Source organism: Podarcis liolepis, assembly GCF_965112155.1.
Source record: "Podarcis liolepis genome assembly, chromosome: 8".
Lineage (NCBI taxonomy): Eukaryota > Metazoa > Chordata > Lepidosauria > Squamata > Lacertidae > Podarcis > Podarcis liolepis.
The window spans coordinates 54,005,846-54,030,011 of record NC_139560.1 but is presented as its reverse complement, the minus strand read 5'-3'; the positions used below and the strand labels follow the sequence as shown (position 1 = coordinate 54,030,011).

Here is a 24,166-nt window from a genome sequence, read left to right as displayed (position 1 = left end):
AGAGGGTAGCATCCAGTCAGCTGAGACCACAAAATAATAATTTGGTAAGTAATGCAAAACAGAATTTATCTGAACACATAGAAAAACCATAACTTTTTTCAGTTGATGGAAACAAGCCCTGTTAAATTAAGCAAATTTAAATCAACCTATATAAAATATAGATTTTGTAAGGCAGAAATATAAATAAGTTTCAAATAAATTCATATAAGAAGATACACAGGATCCTGAACACCATGTTTCTCTTGCAACATGCATTTTAGGGGCAGTGTTTTCAGGGTGTTCTTAACCTAAGGTTACCAGATGTCCCCGTTTCCCGGGGACAGTCCCTGGATTTACAAATCAGTCCCCATACAAAATCCTATCATTCCTAATGAAGTTGAAAAGTGTCCGCGGATTCATTGAAAAAAAATCCGGTAACCTTATCTTAACCCCGCTCCCCACTGACTCTCCTCTGCAATGCTGTTGTTACTCATCTTCCCCAAGGTGAGATCCAATGAACTAGCCCAGCCATGTGTCAAGGGAAACATCTTGTGAATTATCTTAGCAAATCACTGTTTGAGAGAATGGATTTGTCAAGGCAATATGTAGATCTGCCCGTAAATACCTTGCTCAAAGATGTTAAGCAGTGCAAATCTATTTTTTTTTATAAGATTTTTATTGGTTTTACAAAATTTTTAAAAAACAAACAAACACTTAAATAGACAAACATACACGTATAATTTCATAGCATATTTTCATAAACCTTTTTTCTTGGACTTCCCCATACCCCCCCTTTCTGCATCCCAATGTCCATAATTTTATAGCAACTCCCAATTGTTACTTTCCAACCTCTGTCCTCTTAATCCTCTTCATATTCTAGCCTTATAACACTGTATCCCTTTGTTTCTAAAAACCACAACCCTTTAACATTCATTAAGTTTATAATGGTCCTTAAGATAATTTTTAAATTTTCTCCATTCTTCTTCCACCGTCTCTTTTCGTTGGTCACGGATTCTGCCTGTCATCTCGGCCAATGTCATATAGTCCATCACTTTCATCTGCCATTCTTCCAGAGTGGGTAGGTCTTGTGTCTTCCAATACTTTGCGATGAGTATTCTTGCTGCTGTTGTGGCATACATAAAGAAAGTTCTATCCTTCTTTGGCACCAATTGGCCGACAATGCCCAAGAGAAAGGCCTCTGGTTTTTTAAGGAAAGTACTTTTAAGTACCTTTTTCATTTCATTATAGATCATTTCCCAGAAAGCCTTAATCTTTGGGCATGTCCACCAAAGGTGATAGAAGGTACCTTCAGTCTCCTTACATTTCCAACATTTATTATCGGGCAAATGATAAATTTTTGCCAGCTTGACTGGGGTCATGTACCACCTATAGACCATTTTCATAATGTTTTCCTTTAAGGCATTACATGCCGTAAATTTAATACTGGTGTTCCATAACCATTCCCAGTCAGCTGACATAATGTTATGACCCACATCCTGTGCCCATTTGATCATAGCCGATTTGACTGTTTCATCCTGTGTATTCCATTTCAGCAACAAATTATACATTCTTGATAAATTCTTAGTATTGGGTTCTAACAATTCAGTCTCTAGTTTTGATTTTTCCACCTGGAAACCAATTTTCCTGTCCTGTTTGAAAAATTCCATTATTTGATGATATTGAAACCAATTTTGTACTTTATGTTTCAATTTCTCATAACTTTGTAATTTCAACTTATCTCCATCCTGTTCCAAAATTTCCCAATACTTCGGCCATCCGACCTCCATATTGAGTTTCTTCACTGCTTTAGCCTCCACTGGTGACACCCATCTAGGGGTTTTGTTTTCCAACAGATCTTTATATCTTATCCAAACATTAAACAGTGCTTTTCTAACAATGTGATTTTTAAAGGCACTATTGACTTTGTCATACCATAGGTATGCATGCCAACCGAAGGCATTGTTAAAACCTTCCAGGTCCAAAATGTCTGTATTCTCGAGGAGCATCCATTCTTTCAGCCAGCAAAAAGCTGCTGCCTCATAGTACAATTTTAAGTCCGGCAGGGCAAAACCCCCTCTTTCTTTAGCGTCTGTCAATATTTTAAATTTAATTCTGGGCTTTTTGCCCTGCCAGACAAATTTCGAAATGTCTTTCTGCCACCTCTTGAAACATTCCATAAGCAGTGCAAATCTATGCATGCTTATTCAGAAGTAAGTTCTATTGAGTTCAATAAAACTTATTTATTATAGTATTTATTAATATATAGGTAAAGCTTCCATGAACTAAAAAAAAGGCCCCAGAACTTATATTGACAATAGATAAATATCAATAAAGCAATTAATCTTTAAGTAGAGTTTGGTCACAAGCTCATGAGTGCTAACTGTGCACCCTGAAAATCATAGATGTTCTGGTTTCTATACAGATACAGTCTGATCCTATTTATATTAACCTGAAAGTAAGCAACATTGAGAATTTACAGAAAGTGTATGTCAGATTGAATTCTTAGGCCTGTTAATAGTGTTTTGATTGATATGAGTTATAATCACATTAATAACAAAAAAAGAAACCTTTCAGGGACCTGAAAGGCAATCTTAAAAGGAACCTGTCTCATAGCTTTGTGATAATTAAAACATTTTGTTGTGATTTTTGTCTTATCTGTTGAAACAGGAATAGCAATGCGTTAATTCAGATTGATTCATTCTTGAAATTATTTGCTCTTCTGACCCAATAGTGATCTTTTGGAACAGCTGATTTTGAAATAGCAGCTTTCAAGTCTGGTGCAGCCTGTTCAGTTGAAGGGCATGGATTTAAACTGTATTTGAAAAGCCTAACATTGGCTAAAATACTAGTACATACTTCAGCTTAACTGTGCTGGAATGAGAGTGTTAGAAGTCTAACTCAAAAATAGATGTCTTTTGCACACATGAGAATGTTTGGTTTGGGTGTGCTTGGGTTCCAACCATGAGTTGGCATCTGACTAAGGAGGCAATCCTGCAGCAAGACCCACTAGGATGAGCTGCTTAGGATGCAGTGGATCTCTACCTCAGCTGACTGATTCATGGCTCAGCTGGCGTTATGTCCCCATCCCCATCTTAGCTAGTACACCAGTGTAATTTGCTCATCCTGGTTCAAAGCTGGGTGAGCAAGGCTGGCGTAGATCCCCAAAATGGAGCGTAGTGGGACAGAAAGGGAGGACTTTGGCTGGATCCCAGCCAGTTCAGCTCAGTCATGTAATCTGGCGACCTGGCATAGACCACTATTTTAAAGGTTTGTGCCCACCCAGTAGCCAGGATTAGGCAGAGCAGCAGCAGGAGTCTTACTACTGAACAGGGTTTGGATCTGGTCTACTCTTAACTGATACTAGTTTACTTTACATCACATTATTGTGCATAGGATTGCTCCTTAATCTACTATTTTTCTGCCTCCTTAGCATGCAGAATTGGTGGTTTTGTTGAAATAAATGCCCAGTTCACCCCCTTTTTGCATCCACTTGCACCCTCATCTGTATGTCATACTTTGGAGTGGATACGATTTGCTGCTCATCAATCCCTTCCACCCTTCCTTCATTCTCAGGTTAACGTTCACTACCTCAATCCTCAACGTTGAAATAAAGGCGAAAAGGAACAGGATAGTCTGTCCTTGCCAGTTTAAAGGACTTCATGTTCCTGCAGGAAAATAATTATTATAATTGATTCTCTAGTAACGTTTTTGATGGGGTTTTATCGATATCCAGCTTGGTCCGCGAACCAATTAAACTGGATACTTGAATTAGCTGAATTCGTTCCACTGTAGCCTGTAGAATCAGCTTAAATCCAAATAGGCCAGTTTAATTGATTTGTGGAAGGAGCTAAGTGTAATTGGAAATTGGGAAATTTGCTTTTAGTGAAATCAGTAGTAACTTAAAACTTTGACATACTACAACAACCACTGCTCTTCCTCACCCCTTTCCTTCCCAGTAGAATTGGGATTGATTTACTTTGTTGCAGTCCTTTGTTAGACAGCACAACTAACAGATAATGTATCTGAGCTGTGGGGAAGGACTTTAGTTCAATGGCAGAGCATCTTCCTTGTATGTAGGTTCAATCTCCGGAATCTCCAGGTAGGGCTGGAAAAAACTTGCCTAAAACTCTGAAGAGCCACTGCCAGTCAGTATAAAGAATGAGGAGATAGATGGACCACTGGTCTGATTGGTATAAGGCAGCTGCTTCCTATGTTTTTAGACATGTGCTAGGGCAGGGGTGGCCAAGCCCTGATCTGGCACCCCAAGCATTCTGCCCCACTAAGATGCCATGTATTTTTTTGGTGGCAGCAAAGACTCTCCTCCCTGGAAGAGAGGGGAGTGGTTGTGGGCGGGAGACCGAGCCCCGCCCCTGGTAGGGGGCATTAGCCCCCTCCCCTCCTACCTGGCTGGCGCACACGCCCACCAGAGGTGGCCAACCAGGTGCCTCCGGGGGGCGTGTGTAGCAGCTTAATGCTGTGGTGCTAGCTCCGCCTCCTCCTCATTCGTCGTCGTCCCTCAGCGAGTCACCCACCCTCCACTCCCATTTAGCTCAGGGTATAGGTTTTTGGCCTTGCTATGGACCTTAGGTTGGTCGCCCTGGTTGGCTGGGGGGCCTGGTAGGAATTTTTCCATTTGGCATTAGGCCTTTTGGTTTTTTCGCCTACCTCGTAGCAATCGTCACAACTTTTGTGGTATTGGTGGGTAGGTTAGGCATTGGATTCATGTGTTGTGCTGTGTCAAGGGCTAGGTGTGGCCATCGCCTATGCTATCTACCGTGGGTTATTCCGTTAAAGGAATCTGGCGGTCGTGTATTCCGTCCGATGCCTGCTTGGCGGGAGGCCATGGCACGACCCTCGGTGACATCAGGGGGTGAGCCTATAGTTGGATGAGCATCAACAGGCTCCACCTACTGTTGAATAAACCCACCACCTATAGTCATCCAATGCCTAAGCCAATACCTTTTCACTGCTGTAATCAATAAAGTTGTGGCCTTTTCTTGCCCATTAACCTTATATCACGTGTCCTTGTGTATTTATTTCACATAACGGGGTCGGGCCCTCGATCCACAAATAAACAAAACAAAACAAAACAAAACACACACACACACACACACACACACACACACACACACACACTATAAATAAAAATGGGGCATGGGAGTAGAGTCCAATGCCCTGATCCATCTGTTGCATCTCAATTTCTTTCAGTTTCTTATTTTTTAAATTAAGTTCAGTTCTCTACATTTCCACATCAGTTTTGCATTTTTTATAAACAAAAACAAAACACTCTTATTAAACACATTTTTGCAAAGCAATGTCCCTTAATATTAAACATGTTATTCCCCCCACTGATACAGGATGTGCATTTTTATGCTCCACCGCTGAACAGGGTTTGGGTTGGGGGTTTCTTTACAACAGCTTAATTTACACCAGCATGCTCTTAGTTGAAATATGTGTCTCTCCTCCTACTGCTGTTTACTTTGTTAGGTGATATACAGATAGCATTTTCCTTGGTGCGTGACACACAGATCACATTTTTCTACAAGGAAAATACTGAGGAAGGAAAAAGGTTAAAATTCCACACCTCGATTGCTCTAGTAGCCCTGACCTTAATCTTTTCTGCCCACAGTTTCCATTCTTTAAAACTATGGGAGAGCCAAGCTCAGTTGTCCCTACGGCTCTGAACCAGCCGTTGATGCTGCTAAGTACTGTTGAATGTAGGTCAGAAATAGCTACTTCTAACTAAAATGGCTGTACTTTAAATGTGTAACCTACCGCTCCCATTGCATCAAAAGCTTCATGCCTTGATACTTTTAAAAATTCCACGTTAGCATTACTAAGCAGCCATTCACAAATGTTTTCTCTTTTTTTCTGTACAGTTTTTATTTGATACCTATGTGTCCCCTCCCACATTTTGAAGTGTAAAGTGTCAGGTCTGATTCTCAACCCAGCGGAATTAGTATAATGCAACCTTACCCTGCAAAACTGCAACCCAAAAGTTGGTTCTGATCCCTTATTAGTAAACTTCAAGTTATCTTCTTTCCTTCCTTAAGAACCGGAGGAGGGGATTATTATTTCTTTTATGAAATAATGAAACTAGCTGTTGCAAGAAAGACTAAGCTGTGGCCACTACATGTCTCACATATCTTTCTGCCTTGTAAAGTATAATACAAAAACAACAATAATAAAAATGAAGTCCCGCTCTGTGAGTTAGTCTGTGAATGCTGGAGTAAACTGTAAGGGAAATTAGAAGGTTCCTTTACTGAAGGTTAATAACAAGATAAAGAATTCAATGATGTTTATTGATTGCATGTGCAAAGTAGAACTCACTATAAAGAAGTCTCTACAATAGAATTAAACTCAGTACGCACATAAATACAGCAGTGTAAAATCATCAACCCCCCCCTTCATTATGTTAGTTTATTCAGCCATAAAGCATCATTTAAGTGACACTAACCAATTAGCAATTTACACCTTTTGACATGAGCAGTTAGTCCCTTTTGTTGCTACCATATTTTATACCACCAGCTATGCAAGAGTGCTTAATCTGCATTTCTCTTTGAAGCATCTACAGCATGATTTGTTGCATTTTCCAAGTCTCCTGATGATTCTGAATGTTTCCTTATCTGTAACATTAGCCTGCTTACTCCCTTCCAATAACATCAAACATGGCTTTGCCCTCTTTCAACCTAGCAGTTTCTCTTCAAGACAACTTAACTAAATGATTTAACTATTTTGGTCCCTACAGCAGCATGATGGGAGCACATCACATTAATATTAGTAAATGGCAGCACTATGTTTCCTATTGGACTGGTTCACAAGGCACAGGAAGCCAAACAATGGCTTCCGAAGGCTTTGAAAAGGTGAAGGCTCCTGGAAAAGAGATCACAGCTGTTATTCTTTTTAATGCTATGCCATACTGAGTTAAGCCAATGTCCTCTGAGCTGGGACTTTTGGTTACTGAGAGTTCATGGTTAGTGAGAAGGGAGTTTAAGCATGGGTCCTAGTTCGGAAGATAAGCTAAGCCAAAAACCATCAGAGATCTAACAAACTATAGTTCCCATAATTCTTCTTTTTTGCCAGGGGGTGGGGGGAGAGAAAAGGTGCTTTAAATGTGTACACAGCATAATTGCTTATGGCTACAGTGTATGAAGGCTGGACTTCATACTCATGTCCATTTATTTGGATGGGTATGCTATGAGTGAGGGACGCGGGTGGCGCTGTGGGTAAAACCTCAGTGCCTAGGACTTGCCGATCGCATGGTCAGTGGTTCGAATCCCCGCGGCGGGGTGAGCTCCTGTCTTTCGGTCCCAGCTCCTGCCCACCTAGCAGTTCGAAAGCACCCTTAAGTGCAAGTAGATATATAGGTACAGCTTTATAGCGGGAAGGTAAACGGCGTTTCCCTGTGCCGCGCTGGTGCTGGCTCGCCAGAGCAGCTTTGTCACGCTAGCTGCGTGACCCGGAAGTGTCTCCGGACAGCGCTGGCCCCCGGCCTCTTAAGTGAGATGGGCACACAACTCTAGAGTCGGACACGACTGGCCTGTACGGGCAGGGGTACCTTTACCTTTACTATGCTACGAGTATAACTTATAGAATCATAGAATTGTAGAGTTGCGAGGAGCTCAAGGGTCATCTAATCCAACCCCCTGCAATGCAGGAATCTCAACTAAAGCTCCAAAAAAGGAGAGTCCACCACTACCCAAGGGAGTCTGTTCCATTGTTGAACAGCTCTTATCATAGAATTAGAAGGGACTTAAGAGGTCATCTAGTTAAAGCACCTGCCAATGCAGCATCCCTGATAGGTGGCCATTCAACTTCTGATTAATAACTGCTAAGCTAACAAATAAGAGTCTACCACCTTCCATGACTGCCTTTCCCACTGATGAAGATCTCCTACCATCAGCAAGTTCTTCTTAATGTTTAGTCTACATCCCTTTTCTTGTTAGTTGAACCTATCGGTTTGGGTTTCACTCTCGGAAGCAACATAAGACAAATTACTTCCATCATCTATGTGACAGCTCTTCAAATATGTTAAGATAGCTGCCGCATCACCTCTAACCATCTCTTCTCCAGAATAAACATATGCAAGTACATCAGCCATTTCCCACCGGGCTTTGCCTTCAACCTCCTCACCATCTTTTTCACTTTCCTCTGAAAACACTTCAGGTTTTTTTGAATGGGTGAGATGCACTCATGAACTCATAATGTATCTATGAGTGCTAGTCAGGACAGCTGTGTGCCTCTGAATACTAGCTCTGAGGAACAACAGTGGGAGACAGTTGGTATGATTTTGCTGGGATAAAAGTATGATATGTGGTTGCCTTAGGTCAGTTGAACAAGACACTTCTGCATGCAACTGAGTGGTAGCTTGATTTCAAAGGACTTTACTGTGCTCTTAGGTACTTGTGGTAGGTATTTTTGGCTGTAAATAAAAACCCCGCACTGTTAGAAAATGATCAAAAGGGGAGAAGTGGTAGAAATTTCTGTTGCAGCATGTTAAAGCATTATTCAGCAATTATGACAAACCACATGTGGTTGTTTCTGCTTGTGTGTTGTTGTTGTTTTGGGTTTTTTTAGGGAAATGCAGCAGATGGGGGACTGTGAAGCTTTTTAATGGTAGCATTGGGAGTGGGTAATAATCGGCCCTTAAAATCCCCCCAGTTCCAGGACCTGGACAATTTAATTCAATACAGTCACTCTAAATTAATGCAGGAACTAAGAAAAGATTTATATAACTGGGGAAGTTTAAATCTCTCTTGGGTAGGAAGAAGCTCCATCATAGAAATTAGCATTATGTATTGCATTTTGTTCTTCTTATTAAATACCATGTTGAAAATGAATGATTGTTTAATTTAAAAAATGGCAGAATCTTCTGTTAAATGTTATGTAGGTAGGCAGTAAACCCAGACTTATGTCAGAAAAGTTCTATCAGCAAAATAAAATAAAATCAGATGGCTTGGCATTGTGAAGGACAGCAACACCACACTTCAGTGACAACCCAGTGGGGTAGCTCATTAGCAATGTGTAACCTGTCCTACTTCTCTGTCCTCCCCACTGCCCACTGCACCAAGGCCTAGGGGTGCTGAAGTCCCATTGAGCCACAGTGGTCTACTTGGGAGTAGTGGAGACTGCCTGCTAAATTCTAAGTGTACTACCTGGCTGCTTCAGTCCCTCAGCCCCCCTGATCTCCCAGGCAATTTATACCATCAGTGTAGACAAGTTAAGCAGTCTGGGATCAGGGAGAACCAAACCACCCTTGAGTGTGCCTAGAAATATAACTAAGCAATTTATTTAAGGGGGAGTATAAAAAGAGGAGGAGGGATAGACGATGGAGAAGTAGTGGCTGTGTACACCTATGCAGAAGCAGAAGCAGAAGCAGAAGCAGAAGCAAAACAAAACAAAACACCAAACCAGAATATTGTTCTGATTACATATTAGGCATAACGTAGCAAAACACATTCTTATGGCCACCTCTGATGATGGTAGGTGGATGAGGGACAAAAGAACACAGGAACCGTATTGATACTTATGATCCTGTGTGCCCAGGAGGCCTTGAGGGACAAGTTGCTAGGCTGAACGAATCACAAGGCAGGCACGTATTTCAGGAGACTGACCTTAACATCTTTGGAAAACTGGGAGATGGGACTGTCATTGTTCACTATTGTCAAAGTTGTCCAACTACTCTATTCCAAAAGTCAAAAATGGAAAGCGTAATGCTGGTGGTCAACAAAAGAGGTTTAAAGACTGTCTCACGGCAAATTTTTAAAAATGTAGTATAAACACCAACAACTGGGAAAGACTTGCCTGCGAGTGCTCCAACTGGAGAACAGTCTTTACCAAAGGTGTCATGGGCTTTGAAGACACTCAAACTCAGGATGCAAGGGAGAAATGTGCTAAGAGGAAAATCCACACCGTGATCAACTCCTGCCCGGAAACCAATGTCCCCATTGTGGAAGGACGTGTGGATCCAGAATTGGCCTCAAAAGTCACTTACGGACTCACTGTTAAAACCATGTTTATGGAAGACAATCTTATTCAGTTACGAGTGATCACTAAAGAAGAAGAAGATTGTCAAAGTTGTCCAACTTCCCTGCCAGTCTTTCTTCTGCATCTGTATAGGAGGGGAGACATGACTTCTCCATTTGGACAAGATGGAGAACTAGAGAACTTGCTCTTCTTAAAAGGCCAGGCTAAGAGAGAGTTTGCCAACCTCATAGGTCCCTCGACAAATTTGGATTTTTGAGTCATTGCCTTGGACATCACCCCCTCTGGTTACATCTTTCCCCCATTCCTTGGAACAGCCCTCCTCCAATGAAATACAGGAAATACACATGCACCCAAACTTCGCTTTTCCAAGGGACATGGGTAAACGTCAGATCCAGTAGAATTAATCTGAGCCTTGAAAATCACAGAGAGCTGAAAGAGAAAGGAAAATGGCGCCATTCTTCCAACTTCCTCCTTCAGCTATGTACTTTTCAAGGGAGTAAACTCTCACCACCTGATAAGCAAAGGGGCAATAAGTTGGGGTTGGGGGCTTAGAGACTTTGGGAATGCTAGGGAAGACTTCAAGGTCACGACTGCATCTACAGACACCAGTTTCCCTGGGTTGTTTACATGTCAAGAGTAATAACAGTGGTCTGGACTGCAGGGTTGACATACATTCACAATATCTGAATACACACTATACATTTAAAGCACATCCCCCAATAGATTTCCAGGAACTGTATTTTGTGAAGGGCACTGGGATTTATAATAATAATTTTATTATTTGTACCACACCCATCTAACTAGGTTGCCCAAGCTACTTTGGGCAGCTTCCAACAGATATAAAAACATAATAAAACATAAAACATTAATTATAGTGCTATGAGGGGAAATTGCAGTTCCCAGAACTCTTGGGGGGGGGGAATATTCTGTATTTAAATATGCTATATGGTCATAGCTGTCAACTTACAGATTTGAAAATAAGGGACCAGCAGCCTTGAAAATAAGGGACCAGTAGCCAAAATAAGGGACCTGCAGCCTCACCTGTTCCAGGCACTCCAGTCTTCCTGTCCTCCTGCAGTCTTGTCAAACTCACGCTGGTAGCTTCGAGAACACTGTCCAACCAACTTTGTAACCAGAGGTTCAACTGAATAGAATCTGAATCACATGCACCACAAGGCCTATGCAGCCTCAACTTAAGATGGCTCCCCGGCGTCCAGCATTCAAAACCCCCTTCAGCTTGCATTAACTAGCCACACACAAGGCATGCAAGCTCCACCCCACAGTCGTTCTTAGACTTCTTATTGGGTGAGCAACACAGCCAAGCAACACAGTTGGAGCCTCCCTCCTTCCTGGCTGGCAGGGAGGGAGGGAGAGGAGTTGCTTCCTCTGAAATTTAAGGGACATAATTTAAGGGACATTTAAGGGACATCCATCAATAAGGGACAGCAGCGGGACATGGCGCTGGAATAAGGGACTGTCCCTTCAAATAAGGGACACTTGACAGCTATGTATATGGTGTGTACGCAGCCAGTAAATCTTATTGCATACCAAACAGACTAAATAACAGTACTGGATTAGTCTGCAGAGTTGTATTCTCTCACCCTATCATAGTAACCGGACTCAAGTAACCCCTGATCTGCCAGCCTTTTTAAACAACTTTTTAAAAACCACACAGCTAGCACTGCCCCCCTAAATTTCAATCATAGCTGTGATTTTACTAATCAGCTAAAAATGATGCTTGGTGAGAGTAGGCTCATTTTCACAAAATGAGTGAGCAGAATTTGTTGTTTAGTCGTTTCCGACTCTTCGTGACTCCAGAGCATGCCAGGCACTCCTGTCTTCCACTGCCTCCCACAGTTTGGTCAGACTCATGTTTGTAGCTTCGAGAACACTGTCCAACCATCTCGTCCTCTGTCGTCCCCTTCTCCTTGTGCCCTCCATCTTTCCCAACATCAGGGTCTTTTCCAGGGAGTCTTCTCTTCTCATGAGGTGGTCAAAGTATTGGAGCCTCAGCTTCACGATGTGTCCTTCCAGTGAGCACTCAGGGCTAATTTCCTTAAGAATGGATGCATTTGAACTTCTTGCAGTCCATGGGACTCTCAAGAGTCTCCTCCAGCACCATAATTCAAAAGCATCAATTCTTCGGCGATCAGCCTTCTTTATGGTCCAGCTCTCACTTCCGTACATCACTACTGGTAAAACCATGGTGAGCAGAATAGGTTCTGTATATTTGGTGTTATATTTCTGATTCTACAAGGGGTGAAGGCTTCCTTTTTTAAAAAAAAAGGACAATGGAAATTGGGACCTATTAATGGTACAACAGAATGTATCTACCAGGGTAAATAGGTTTATCTTCAGCATAGACCAAAAACTCTAATGAAGGTGCCAGACATACCTCTGTGGGGAAGGAATTCCACAAATTAGAGGCTGCTGCAAAGAATGCCCTCTCCTGGATCACCACCACCCAAACTTCTGAGGGCAGTGGAACTACCAAGAGACCCTTTCCATTGATCTTAGCACACTAAAGGGCCTATATAGAAAGAAGTGGTATTTCAGATATTTGGGGCCTATTTGGGTTCAACAGCTGGAATTGAGCCTAGAAATGAACTGTCAATCAAAACTTGATAAAACCCAACTAATCAATCAGTATGGCAACCCTAAGTGTACATTATTGTTGCTGTAGTGCTTAAAAACACCTGTTTTAAATACATGTTTTATATGGCTTTATACACTGGAAAGTTCTCAGTTGGCCAGGGCTCTTTGTGGTGTGTCCACATCAAATGACTTATGGTCAGTACTTAACTGAATTGCACACAGCAAGTCAACCATAAGTAATTAGCTATATTGTATGCAATTTCTTCCCTAGTTTACCAGTCTATGCTTACAGGCATTGTTTTGGATTTGTTTTTTATAGGGTTCAAGGCATCCTTGGTTTTAACAAATAGCCTTTTGCAATAACATCAAGTCCTGAAACGGCAAAAAAATTAAAAAGTGTTCTGGGCAGCTATGGTTTGTTTCCTCAAAATAACGAACATATTTTACAAATGCCTTTGAAAATCAGGCCAAGCAGCTTCCTTGCTTCCAGACGGAGGATTTAATTAAAGCCCTGCTGGGACAAATGAGCCTTTGCTCTGACTTTGGTTGCTTTTGATGATGGGTGAACTCCTCAGGCATGTATTATGCAGCAAGTCAGATAAGTTCATCATCGTGGCCACTTCTTGACCTACTCAGTGGCATTATTAACTGGAAGTCATTGTTGCATATGTTAGGTCATTGGTGGCCCGTAAGTCAGAGCAGCAGACTTTTGCGATGTACCAGGATGAGACTAGATGGCATTGTGAGCCAGTCTATAGTCAGGCCTTCATTTCTGCCTATCTCGTGCTATGCTCACTGCTAAGCAGTTCATTAGATGAAGTAAAATCCTGCTGTGGTGCTGAGGGCCAATATATTCACATGTGCTGCAGTGGTATTTTCCTTTACTGTGTGGTTGATGTGGAAAAGTTGACTTCTATTGCACTCAGTGATGTCTCCCTGTCTATTTATATTTCACCATTGATACAGCAATGCAGATGTTCACAAACTGCATGACTACCGTGCTGGTCTCTCGGGAGCTGTCAGGGCTTGAAATAGTTATAATTATGCAGTGGAAACTTAGAGGGGGGAAATGCAGTTCCTGTAGGCCAGGATTCAGCCATGATGTATTCCTGTTAATGGACTGCAGGCAGGCAAATTTGTCAGGTTATAACCCAGATTACTCTCCTGCCTTTTTATTTTTTAACAGACCTCCAACTATTATAAGATAGGACAACCACAGTTTCCTTGCAATTGACACATTTCTTCACTCTGGTTGTTACTCTTTTCCAGTAGCTAGAACCCTGACCCACTGCAGAGTTTAAAAACAAGTAAATAAATAAATAAACAAAAAATAACCTTCTGACAAGAGCCATTGAATAAACTATTTTGACAAGTTTTTCCTTCCTGTAGGACAGGAGCAAGGCTTTTTTACAGGGGGAACTTGTCAGAACTCAGTTCCAGCACCTCTCAGGTGAGAGCCATTGCCATTCTAAGAGAAAGAGGGAGGGTGTTCATGGTGCATTCCAGCACCATGGACAGGAGTATCCAACATGATGTCCTGTAGAAGTGGTTGTAGATATGTATTGTTTTGTGCTGCTTATGCAGGAACTCATGGAAAACCGAGTGAATGGTAAAGCAGACTTTATTATTAGTGAGGCCTAAGAGTCTGCCTGCATAGAATCTAATTTCTCCCACTAGGATACACCAGTGACTCAGATCTGGCCTCTTGGGTCATAGCTGTTTCAGATCTGGCCAAATGCCAGATATTTGTGTGTGTGTGTGTGTGTGAATACAGTGGTACCTGGGGTTAAGTACTTAATTTGTTCCAGAGGTCCGTTCTTAACCTGAAACTGTTCTTAACCTGAAGCACCACTTTAGCTAATGGGGCCTCCTGCTGCTGCTGCGCCGTGAGAGCACGATTTCTGTTCTCATCCTGAAGCAAAGTTCTTAACCTGAAGCACTATTTATGGGTTAGCGGAGTCTGTAACCTGAAGCGTATGTAACCTGAAGCGTATGTAACCTGAGGTACCACTGTAATGCATATATTACATAATGCAACTCTTATCATCCTTAATCATTGGACTTTCTGGCTTAGGCTGATGGGAGTTGTCATCCAATAATAGCTGGAGGGCAACACATTGGCTATCCCCACCATGGGAGTATATCATATTTCCTGCAAAAATGTGAAAACAGCAGCAGATTAGTCCCCTGAAAATGGCAGCATCAGCCAGTTTTTATGTGCACTTGTTTTAGTGAAAACCCCAGATACCAAAATTAATCAGTTCCCCTCGTATTAATATTCCCAGTAATTTTGAAATCCCAAATATGGAAAGAAATTCAGCAGAGGAGGATTTCATAAGTAGCTCTGCTGTTAAAGGTATGGAAAATAGACGGTCTGATCTTATACATAGCCACATGCTCAGTGAATGGGATATAGTAGTGTTCCGACTAGTGGCATTAATGGCCTAGTTCCCACTTTATTAGCACAGGATGGGTGTAATTGAAAAGTGCACTTTGGTGTTGCACCACCTATCTTTAAGGAATATGTGTGGTATGTCCCCTTTACTCTGGTAGCAGGGTGGACCTTGATATCTAAGTCGGAGGCCCTCGTTATGTATCTACTTCCCAGATCTGTGAGATAGGTGACCACAAGACCTTTGGAATTCCCTCCCAGCACATTGACAGTGAACAGCTACACTTCAGATTTTGGGAAGGCTTTAAATGCTCATTTGTTTCAACTGGCCTTTTCTGGCTAGATCTACACAGCTATTAAAAAACGCATTGAATATTCTCTGCAAAAAAACATTGTAAAGCTCACAATTGAAACTATAATTGAGTTGCTATTTTAGCTCTACAACATTCATAACACTATATTTTGACTAATGTAGCTGAGTCCCCTGATTAATTTTTGTTATAATAGAGGCTGGAATACTATAATTGTAGTTTTTATGAATTCTGGTTTTAGTAATGTTGGATTGTAATTTTTATTGTTGTAAGCCACTTTTTGGGTTTCCCCCACAAAACCTGCATATAAATATTTTTTTAAAAAAAACTTTTTTAAAAATACCATATGATCTTTCCTATAAATATGTTTGTCAATATCCACCCTCCCTTCCCCACAGGTGGGTGGGGTTTGCAGCACTAAGCGAGGCTCACCTGGGCGGGTGCCACCCACCTTCCTGAGCTGGCCTTTGACCCGCCCCTGGCCAGGGAGGACAATGGACAGCCGGCCAGGGGTGGGCTTGTGGAATCACACTATAGTGATAAGAATTAGGCTTTGGCTGCTGCACAGAGAACCGTATCAGTTTATTGGTCCATCTAGCTCAGTATCAAGTGAGTAGCAGGGGGCACAGACACATGGCTGGGAGACGTAAACAATGAGGTCAGAAGGATATGAAATGCAGAAAAGTACAGATGCTATTAACAGCAGCCATTCACATAAAAAACCAGACATTCTGTCAGGCATGTGCTAAGCCAATTCACACATGTAGTGTGATTCAAAACCCATTGTGTTGTTTCAATCCACAGATGATAGCACAACACAGCTATCCCTCTGGAAACAGTTTTACAATTACTAAGCACTGCTTCTGGAAAAGAGGATTCAGTGGTACTTATAGTGATGGTGGTATAGGAGACAGTGTGGTGTTTTTGGGCAGTTCTGGATTCTAGTCCCTCTTTAGCTATGAATCTGACTGGAGAGGTTTGAGTTAAGACTTTTTTAAAAAAAACACACACACAAACAAACCAAAACTGCTTTGAGTTTTTTGTTTTTTGTTTTACAATCAATTGGTATCTAGATTGCATGAAATAAATAAATAAATAAAGTCAGTGTCTTTCAACCTAACCTACACCACAAGGTTGTTGTGAGGACCGAGGCGGCATGGCCTCATGTATGGTACACTGAGCTGCTTGGAGGCAGAGTAAGCATAAAATGCAATAAACACATTGTACTGTATGTTCTTACTTAAACAGATTCCAGTATCTAATTTCTATAATTGCACATGTGCATTTTCTTTATCTGCACATTTTGAAACATTATTTCCAAGGCTGACATACTGCAGTGTAATTCTGACGGGTGACAAACAATGTAAAGTTAATAAACTCATTGAACCAATTAAAAAGTATTAATCATCAATTTTAGTAGGCTGAATCCCAGTAGATTTCTGTCAAGTTTTCTAGGCCAGCAATTTTTTGTGTGTGATGGGGGAGGCGGGGGGGAGAGGAATAGCTGCTTATGAAGGTGAAAAATTAGACATGCCTGCAAAGAGGAAAGGTGAATAAATGTATATTTATTTATAAATATTTCAGATTTGGTTTTTTTCCCTCATGCTGTATCCTGAAACCTGGTTGCTGCTTATAACAATTTCAAAATGCAAGCATAAAATTAGTTCTAAGTGGTAAAGCATTCACAACATTCTAAAAGCATTCTGGAGGCTGCCCAGGCTTTTGCAAATCGGTGGTTTTCTGTGTCTCTGAAGCTGTCAGTCATTGATGAGAATGCCTTGCTACATAACTTGAGCACCTGCTTTCTTGAAGTAATGGGCAACAGGATTCTCCACTATGCACTAAAACCTCTTAACCCATACCCTTGCTAGCAAATCTCAGCACCAGCATCACATTATCTCATATAACACCAGAAAGCTCTAGATCCATTCCTGGCAGAAACTCTTTTTCTTGAGACCAATTGGAGACCCAGCAGGCATCAATTAAACATTTAATCCCTATCAGAAGACAATTAAATGGTTAGAGCTTTGCAGCGGCGTAGCGTGGGTTATCAGCACCCGGGGCAAGGCAAGTAATTTGCGCCCCCTAACCCAGGGCAAGGCAAGTAATTTGCGCCCCCTAACACCTAACCATGGTCATTAATACGCCAAGACGTGCGTCTTTGGGCGTCGCGGCGCAGCCTTCTTGGTCTCCCTCCCCGGCCCGGCTAGTCCCGACGCGGCTTCTTTCTGGTGCGGGGAGGGGGCTTCTTTCTGGCGCGGGGAGGGGGAGGCTCTGGGGCCAGTGCGTCGGCCGGCCTCCGGCGCGGGTGGGGGGGCCCCGTCGGGGCGGGTGGGCGGTCTTGGCGCGCAGGCACTAGAGCGCCGCCGATGGCGCGTTTGGCGGGCTGCGCGCGTCCAGACAGCGACCGGAGCCTGGGCGGCGTGGCGCTTGGTGCCGGAGCCTCCGCCCGCAGCGCCCCGTCGGGAGACCCGGCCGGAAGGAAGGAGCCTCGAGCCAGCTGAGCAGCCAGGGCGGCATGGCAGGCGGCGGCGGCTCCTCGGCGACTCCACGCGGTCAGCCCAGCGCGCTGGCCGAGCCCCGCAGGCGAACGCTGCCCGTCGGTGAGGAGGGGCTGCCTGGCGCGCCCTCCGTGGCCCTGACGCGCGGGGACCGCGGCGAGCGCTGAGAGCCGCTGCCAGCTACAGCCTGCGCCCGAGGCTCTTCGGCGACTCCGGAGGCAGCGAGCGCGCCCCCCCAGAAGTTGCGCCCGGTGCGGCTGGCACCCCTGGCACCCCCCACGCTACGCCACTGGAGCTTTGTGGTCTCAAAAGACTTTTACATATCAGTGCTGCCCCTGTTCCAAACGCTTCCTGTGGAAGCATAAGTTCCAAGAAAAATCACACTTGTAATACTACAGAACTGGTGATCCCTTATCTTGTACATTTCAGTCCTGTGCCTGTTTTGATCATTGCATTCATCCTGTATCAAGATTAAACATCTACTATTTGTAACCTGTTCTCTGAATATAAACGAAAGCTGAAAGTAAGTTTTGCAACTCTTGTAACTGATATGGCTGTCATTTAAACAAAGCATTGTCTACAAAGTGGGTAAAATTCTGAAGGATACTTTCTTGTTCCTTGAAGCATACTGTATTTGTATTGTTGGTATATATTTAAATGCCTAATCTGTTAATGGTGAAACTGGCCTTTAATGCTAAGTCTTCTTTTAGCAAGTGTTATTTTCATAGGAGGGAAAACGTATTATCACAGCCAGTTGTTCATATAAAGGGGGGGGGATCAAATTCAGCTTGTTTGAGCAATTTATTGTGCTACATTATCCTTCAGTGGGTGACTTTGTTCTTTAAAAGCAAGTCACATTCTTGAATGCACATTAGTAGCTCTTTTCTACAGGCAGCTACCTAAATAAAGACTAAGCTAGTTTGCAACTGAATTTTTGAAGAAAAAAATTAATTGTTTCTTCCTTAATTTTATTTTAAGATCCGGATTTCAAGGACCTTGGGGTTTTGAAACCATTGCCAGGTTGGTATGTTCAGTGTTTCATAACACTTGGAAGTCTTCAAATTTTAATTGAGATATATATATCTATACCTATATATAAATATATATTTCCTTTCCCCTCCACCTTCTTTATTGGGTTTGATTTTGTTGTTGTTATTGTTATTACTCAGTTTGTGAGTTTGAGATGGGAGGATCTGAAGGAATTGTGGAATCTGTGCAAATTGGGAAAGAAGGGAAAGCTTCGGACACCGAGGCAGTTGATTGTAAATGGTACATCCGAGCACCACCAAGATCCAAGGTCAGTCTTGTTCCATTCTCTGATTTGGGGGACTTAATTTAAAGAAGTGGCTTTACTAATACAGCATTTATTACTTTGTACAGACAGGCTTTGCTTAATATGACTTGCACTATTGAACCTGTAAACTGTTATTTTCCTTTATAAGACAGAAAAGCAATTTGTCACCACACAGAATAATAACCGTCACGTGTTCTAAAGCATGATTTGGGCTGTATAATAAATTGGTCATTTTGAGCTAAAGGGATGTTTTAGATTTAGGCGGGTCCTTCTAGTTTGTTCACAGCACAGCAAATGCACTTTTTCTTTTTCCTCCCCCCCCCCCCCATTTCTTGCAAGGAATTCATTCTTCTATACCTCATTTTTCCAGCACTTAAAGAGTAACATTTTATCACTGGGACAAAGATGGCTTATTAATGGAACATAATAAGAGCCTGCTGGATCAAACCCATGATCCATCTAGTCCTTTTCTCACAGTGCCCAACCAGATGCCTATGGGACCTGACCACAAGGGCATTCTCCTCTCCTGTGGTTTCCAGAAGCTGATATCCAGTAGGATACTTGCCTCTGACGGCGGAGGCAGAACATAATCAATGGCTACTAGCCTTGATGGCTATCATTTCTGTAACACTAGAAAATATTCAAAGCACTTCATAATCAGTTTCCTGTAACTCTTCCAACAGTCATGCAAGGCAGATCACTTATGTTATTCCCAAAGCACACATGGGGAGCTGAGGATGATATACAGTGGTTTGCCAAAGATCACCTGATAAGTTAAAGGGAAAAATGAGACTCAAATCAAGGACTTTCTGATTTGTAGGTAGCTCAGTTAATTGTGCTTGGTAGTGCTGTGCAGGGCTGGCCCATCCATGAGACCAGGGGGACAAGTGCCTCAGGTGACAGGAACCACAGGGGCAGCAGATGCCAATGAATATATTTATTCCTACCTTGTTCCTGATGTAGATCTTCACTCACTCCTTCTTCCCTAGCATATGGAGCTGCCATTTATTTGGTGGTTCACGTAACAATATGTCTTGGGTGGCCCTGGTGCTGCGAAATTTGTCTGTGAGTGTGTTGTGGTAGATACGTATGTGCTTCAGAGTATCGAGCTATGTTGCAGACCAGACCACGTGTACCTCATCCTTTTGTGAACTTTCATTGTTATTGCTTTACAGCCAATGTGTACAGTTGCACAGCTAAATGTCCCACCACCTTATTTTAACTATTGAAATATTTATATTGTCTAGCACCAAGGACATGTGTCTACCATTTAAAAAGATTGTAGTAGATACGAGTGTGCTTGCCTTTGCAACAAGTCTAATCTCTGTATCTCACTTTGTCTGTTTCTACTACTCAGATCCATTTTGTATAATGTAATAGTAAACACAAAGCCCTCTTTTAAAATATGCAGTTCCACTTTTATCACAGGCTTTTCCACTTTCAAATCTCAAATCCGGAACATGTCTAGTAAAAGGCAAAAAGAAAAAGGATTCTGGACTTTATTGATTTTTCAGTTCTGTCTCTGCCTTTATTTAATCAACTGGAACAATGGTAATAAATTTAAAAAGGTTAACAAAAAAATCCTATACATATCTACACAAAAGTAAATTTCATATATTTTAATAGAGCTTACTCTGAGCTAAGAGGCATGAGATTGCAGTCTCAGTCAAGAGGATTTACTTTTGAGGAGACTTGTATATGATTGCCCTGTAAGGCTGCAATCCTATGCATGTGTAGTTAGGAATAAGTCACATTCTCCTTAATGGGTTTACTTTTAAGTAGACATGCAGAGGTCTGATAATTTGGAAGCTCAAATCAGTAACATTATTTTCTATCAGTCTTATATATATATTATCATAAGTTATAATTCTTATGTAGTCGTGTGATGGCATACTATATGGAAAATGGAGATTAATTAGTCAGGTGTTGTGCTTTTGTTTATTTATTGTGACATTTGTATACCACCACATATCACAAAGTTCTCTAGGTGATGCAAAATAAATCGTTCTATGGTAGGCTGATTTTAAATATACTCTGGGGGTCTTTATTTTGCCTGATTCTAGTTATTTTGATTGGAAATCTTCACCTGTAGATTGCAATGCCAGTAGTTTTAATTGTTCTGGAAGAGCCGAAACACACACACACACTGGAATTCAACATCGAGCCATTCCAATCAGTCCATCTGCATTACAGCTTGCCAAATGGATCGATACTCCCTCCTTTCTCACAGTGTTCTGGGGCTTCTTCTCCCCCACCCAGCAAATTTAGGGAATGCAGTGGAGAGAGGGGGGGGGAGAGGCAACAATGCACAAGTGGAAGTCCTTTCACAGGGCTTCTGCTGACAAGGCTGAATAGGTAAACCCGCCCTGAATATCTATAATAAAATTGAGGGTCTAGTAAACAGGATGCACCAAGGCCTGGGGGCCTTCTTTTGTTTATTTCTCTGAAAATAATGAAAACAGAGCTAAAGCTTTTGTTGGAGACATGCCATAGTACCATGGGTCGTCCCCCCCCCACCCCCTCCACATTGCTCATATAAAAATAGCTCCCCTTTTCTCTGCCTTTATGTAGAAGTAAAATTTTCTTTATTTTTGTACTGAATGCTTGTTAGTGTAGCCCAAGTTTCTCTGCCTGGAAGTCTGTACTTTATTAAATAAGCACTCGCTAGTGCATCTTCCTCAGTTAACTCCTTTGGGGATGAAGTGTAGGACTTTTGTTGTTGTTGTTGTTGTCTCCACAATCAGGAGGAGATATTTCAGGGCAGAACTATATACTATTCCTCTGCTGTGTGTTTTCAAAGCCCTGTGGCAGCTGCTGCTTCACACAGGTGGAACTTTCCATCAGGTGAGCAAAAGGCAGGAGGGAAAGCCCTCATCCAGAGTTTTTCTTTCATCTCTCTCCCAGCCACTTTCTTCCCATCATGGATTCTAGGCCTGTGCTCCCTACTGGTGGTGGAGAGCTAGAGAGATTGTTTATGAACAAAGAGTTAAGCACACTGCTCCTGCCCACTGCAACTCCAATAGAATTGTGGGCTTCTGGTCCTTTTGCAAAGGAGAAGTTGTATCTAAGCCAGCCATAGGCAAATTCGGCCCTCCAGATGTTTTGTGACTACAGCTCCCATGATCCCTAGCTAACAGGACCAGTGGTCAGGGATGTTGGGAATTGTAGTCCTAAAATATCTGGAGGGCTGAGTTTGCCTATGCCTGATCTAAGCTTTGAAGAGAGACATGTAGTTCTTTCTCCTCTCAGGCTCTGTCCTTGCTTTTTTTACATATTGCTCAGAATTATTGGTATGTATAGCTGCACTTGCTCACAAATGACATTTTTCTTTTAAAAACACACACCACATAAACAAGAGGAAAAAGAGTGCACATACAGCAAACAAATGAAGAGAATTTCAGGTGCAACAAGGGCGATCCTTGCAGGCAATCCTAAGAAGTTAAAAGTGAACAAAATGCAAGTGAGGATTTCTGATTTGGACACATTCTCAGGATTTCATTGGTTGACACCTGATTAAAGGAACCTTGGCTATGTATGTCAACACTGCCCTGAAAGGCACATTATGCCATTATGCTACTTTAATTTTTCTTAACACTTGGGTTTTATTGGTAAAGAGACTCCAGGATCTACTGGCTGGCTTTTGTGGTCTGAAGCTTGCTGCTACTGATAAGTGAATATGGGTAGATCTGATGCAGCCGCTATTTCCCCCATCACCTCATGGCAGATGGCTCATTCATGGAATGCACATCGCTAAGGTTTTGTAATGAGAAACAGCATGTTGGCCATATCTAACCAGCAGTGCAGTGCACCTTCCTGCAAACTTATCGGGGGAGCTTGAAGAACCTCCCTTATATGGGCAACTTCACTCTGGCTCACAGTGCTAGATCAGTAAATTAAACGATCCATATCTTTTCCCACTTGCTCATGTTAAAGGTGTGCTGAGGACGCACCTGACTGATCCATCTCATCCTGGCTCGACAACCATAGATCTGTAGATGTCATAAAGCCCCCAGGACCTGAGAATAGCTCCTTTCTCAATATCTCTTCCAACCAGCTGGCAATGAGAGTAAGCCAGATAAACAACCCTTAACCATTAAGATGCTTCAGATACTCTGATCAGGGCAGCTTAGCTTAAAATCCCCACCTGGCCACACCCATTCTGCTAGTTTTAATTAGAGACAGGAGAGAAAATTATTTCTCCTTCCTGGAATACTAAGCAAACTAAAAGGCAGCTTTTCCATTGAAAATCACACTTCTCTGAGTTTTGTGATGCGGTCGTTCTTCTTCTTCAACATCATCATCATTATATATATATATATATATATATATATATATATATATATATATATATATAAAATCAGGGGAAAGTATTGATAAAAATGCAGCAGGAGCAAGTCTCTCTACAGATAGCAAGTCTTCAGCATTAATCTCTGTTACTCGTTTCCCATTCTTGCCCTCTCCTAGTCAAATATAGATGGTCCAAATACTGACTAGATTAGCAGACAAGACTTCCAAGCCAGAAAACATGTGTCTGTTTGGCATATATAAATTTTACCATCTCTCTTTTGGAATTTAAACACTGATTATTCCAATTAGACATGAAGCTATTTGTTTCTCAAAACATACAACTATTAAGTTCTTTGTGGGAAGATTTATAACCATATGAGTGGATATGTTTTTCTCAGCCCAAATGTAGTTTTCTGCTTTGGATGAAAGAATGGGAAAAAATTCAATGAGCTTTTCTAGGATATTGGCTGAGTCTTCTGATGGTTTCTTGACCTGCCCAATCAATCTTGTTGTCAGAACAAACCTTCAGTGACTGATGAAGAAAGAGAATTCATCAAAAGTGATTCGCTATAAAGAAATTATGATCTTACTGTTACAGAAGTTATATGTTATTCACCCTTTGCAGTGATTCTTTTCACTCGATGTATGCAGTCAGGGCTTTTTATTGCGTTCAATTTTTTTATTTTATTTTAAATAATAAACTCCAATTCAGCCTACATTGCTTTTTTCATTATTATGATGAGACTATATCATAAACGTGACAAGACAATAATTTAAACCATAATGTGACCAGGGGCTATAAATTATATGTGCTGCAGCT

At 41.9% G+C, this 24,166-nt stretch overlaps 1 protein-coding gene across 3 annotated transcripts in view; it reads left to right on the top strand.

Moving 5' to 3' along the window:
* Window positions 1–24,166, top strand: part of NETO1 (neuropilin and tolloid like 1) — a 103,801-nt gene that overhangs the window by 49,666 nt on the left and 29,969 nt on the right. For 2 of the 3 annotated variants that reach the window (XR_014529477.1, XM_083518703.1), the window contains exons 5-6: window positions 18,744–18,785; window positions 18,935–19,062. The exons of the other annotated variant lie outside the window; for it this stretch is intronic. Coding sequence is in view for 1 of the 2 variants with exons in the window: in XM_083518703.1 (XP_083374829.1) it covers window positions 18,744–18,785; window positions 18,935–19,062 (170 nt within the window). In the remaining variant the exon portion in view is untranslated. The remainder of the gene's footprint in view (window positions 1–18,743; window positions 18,786–18,934; window positions 19,063–24,166) is intronic. 3 annotated transcript variants of the gene reach the window in all.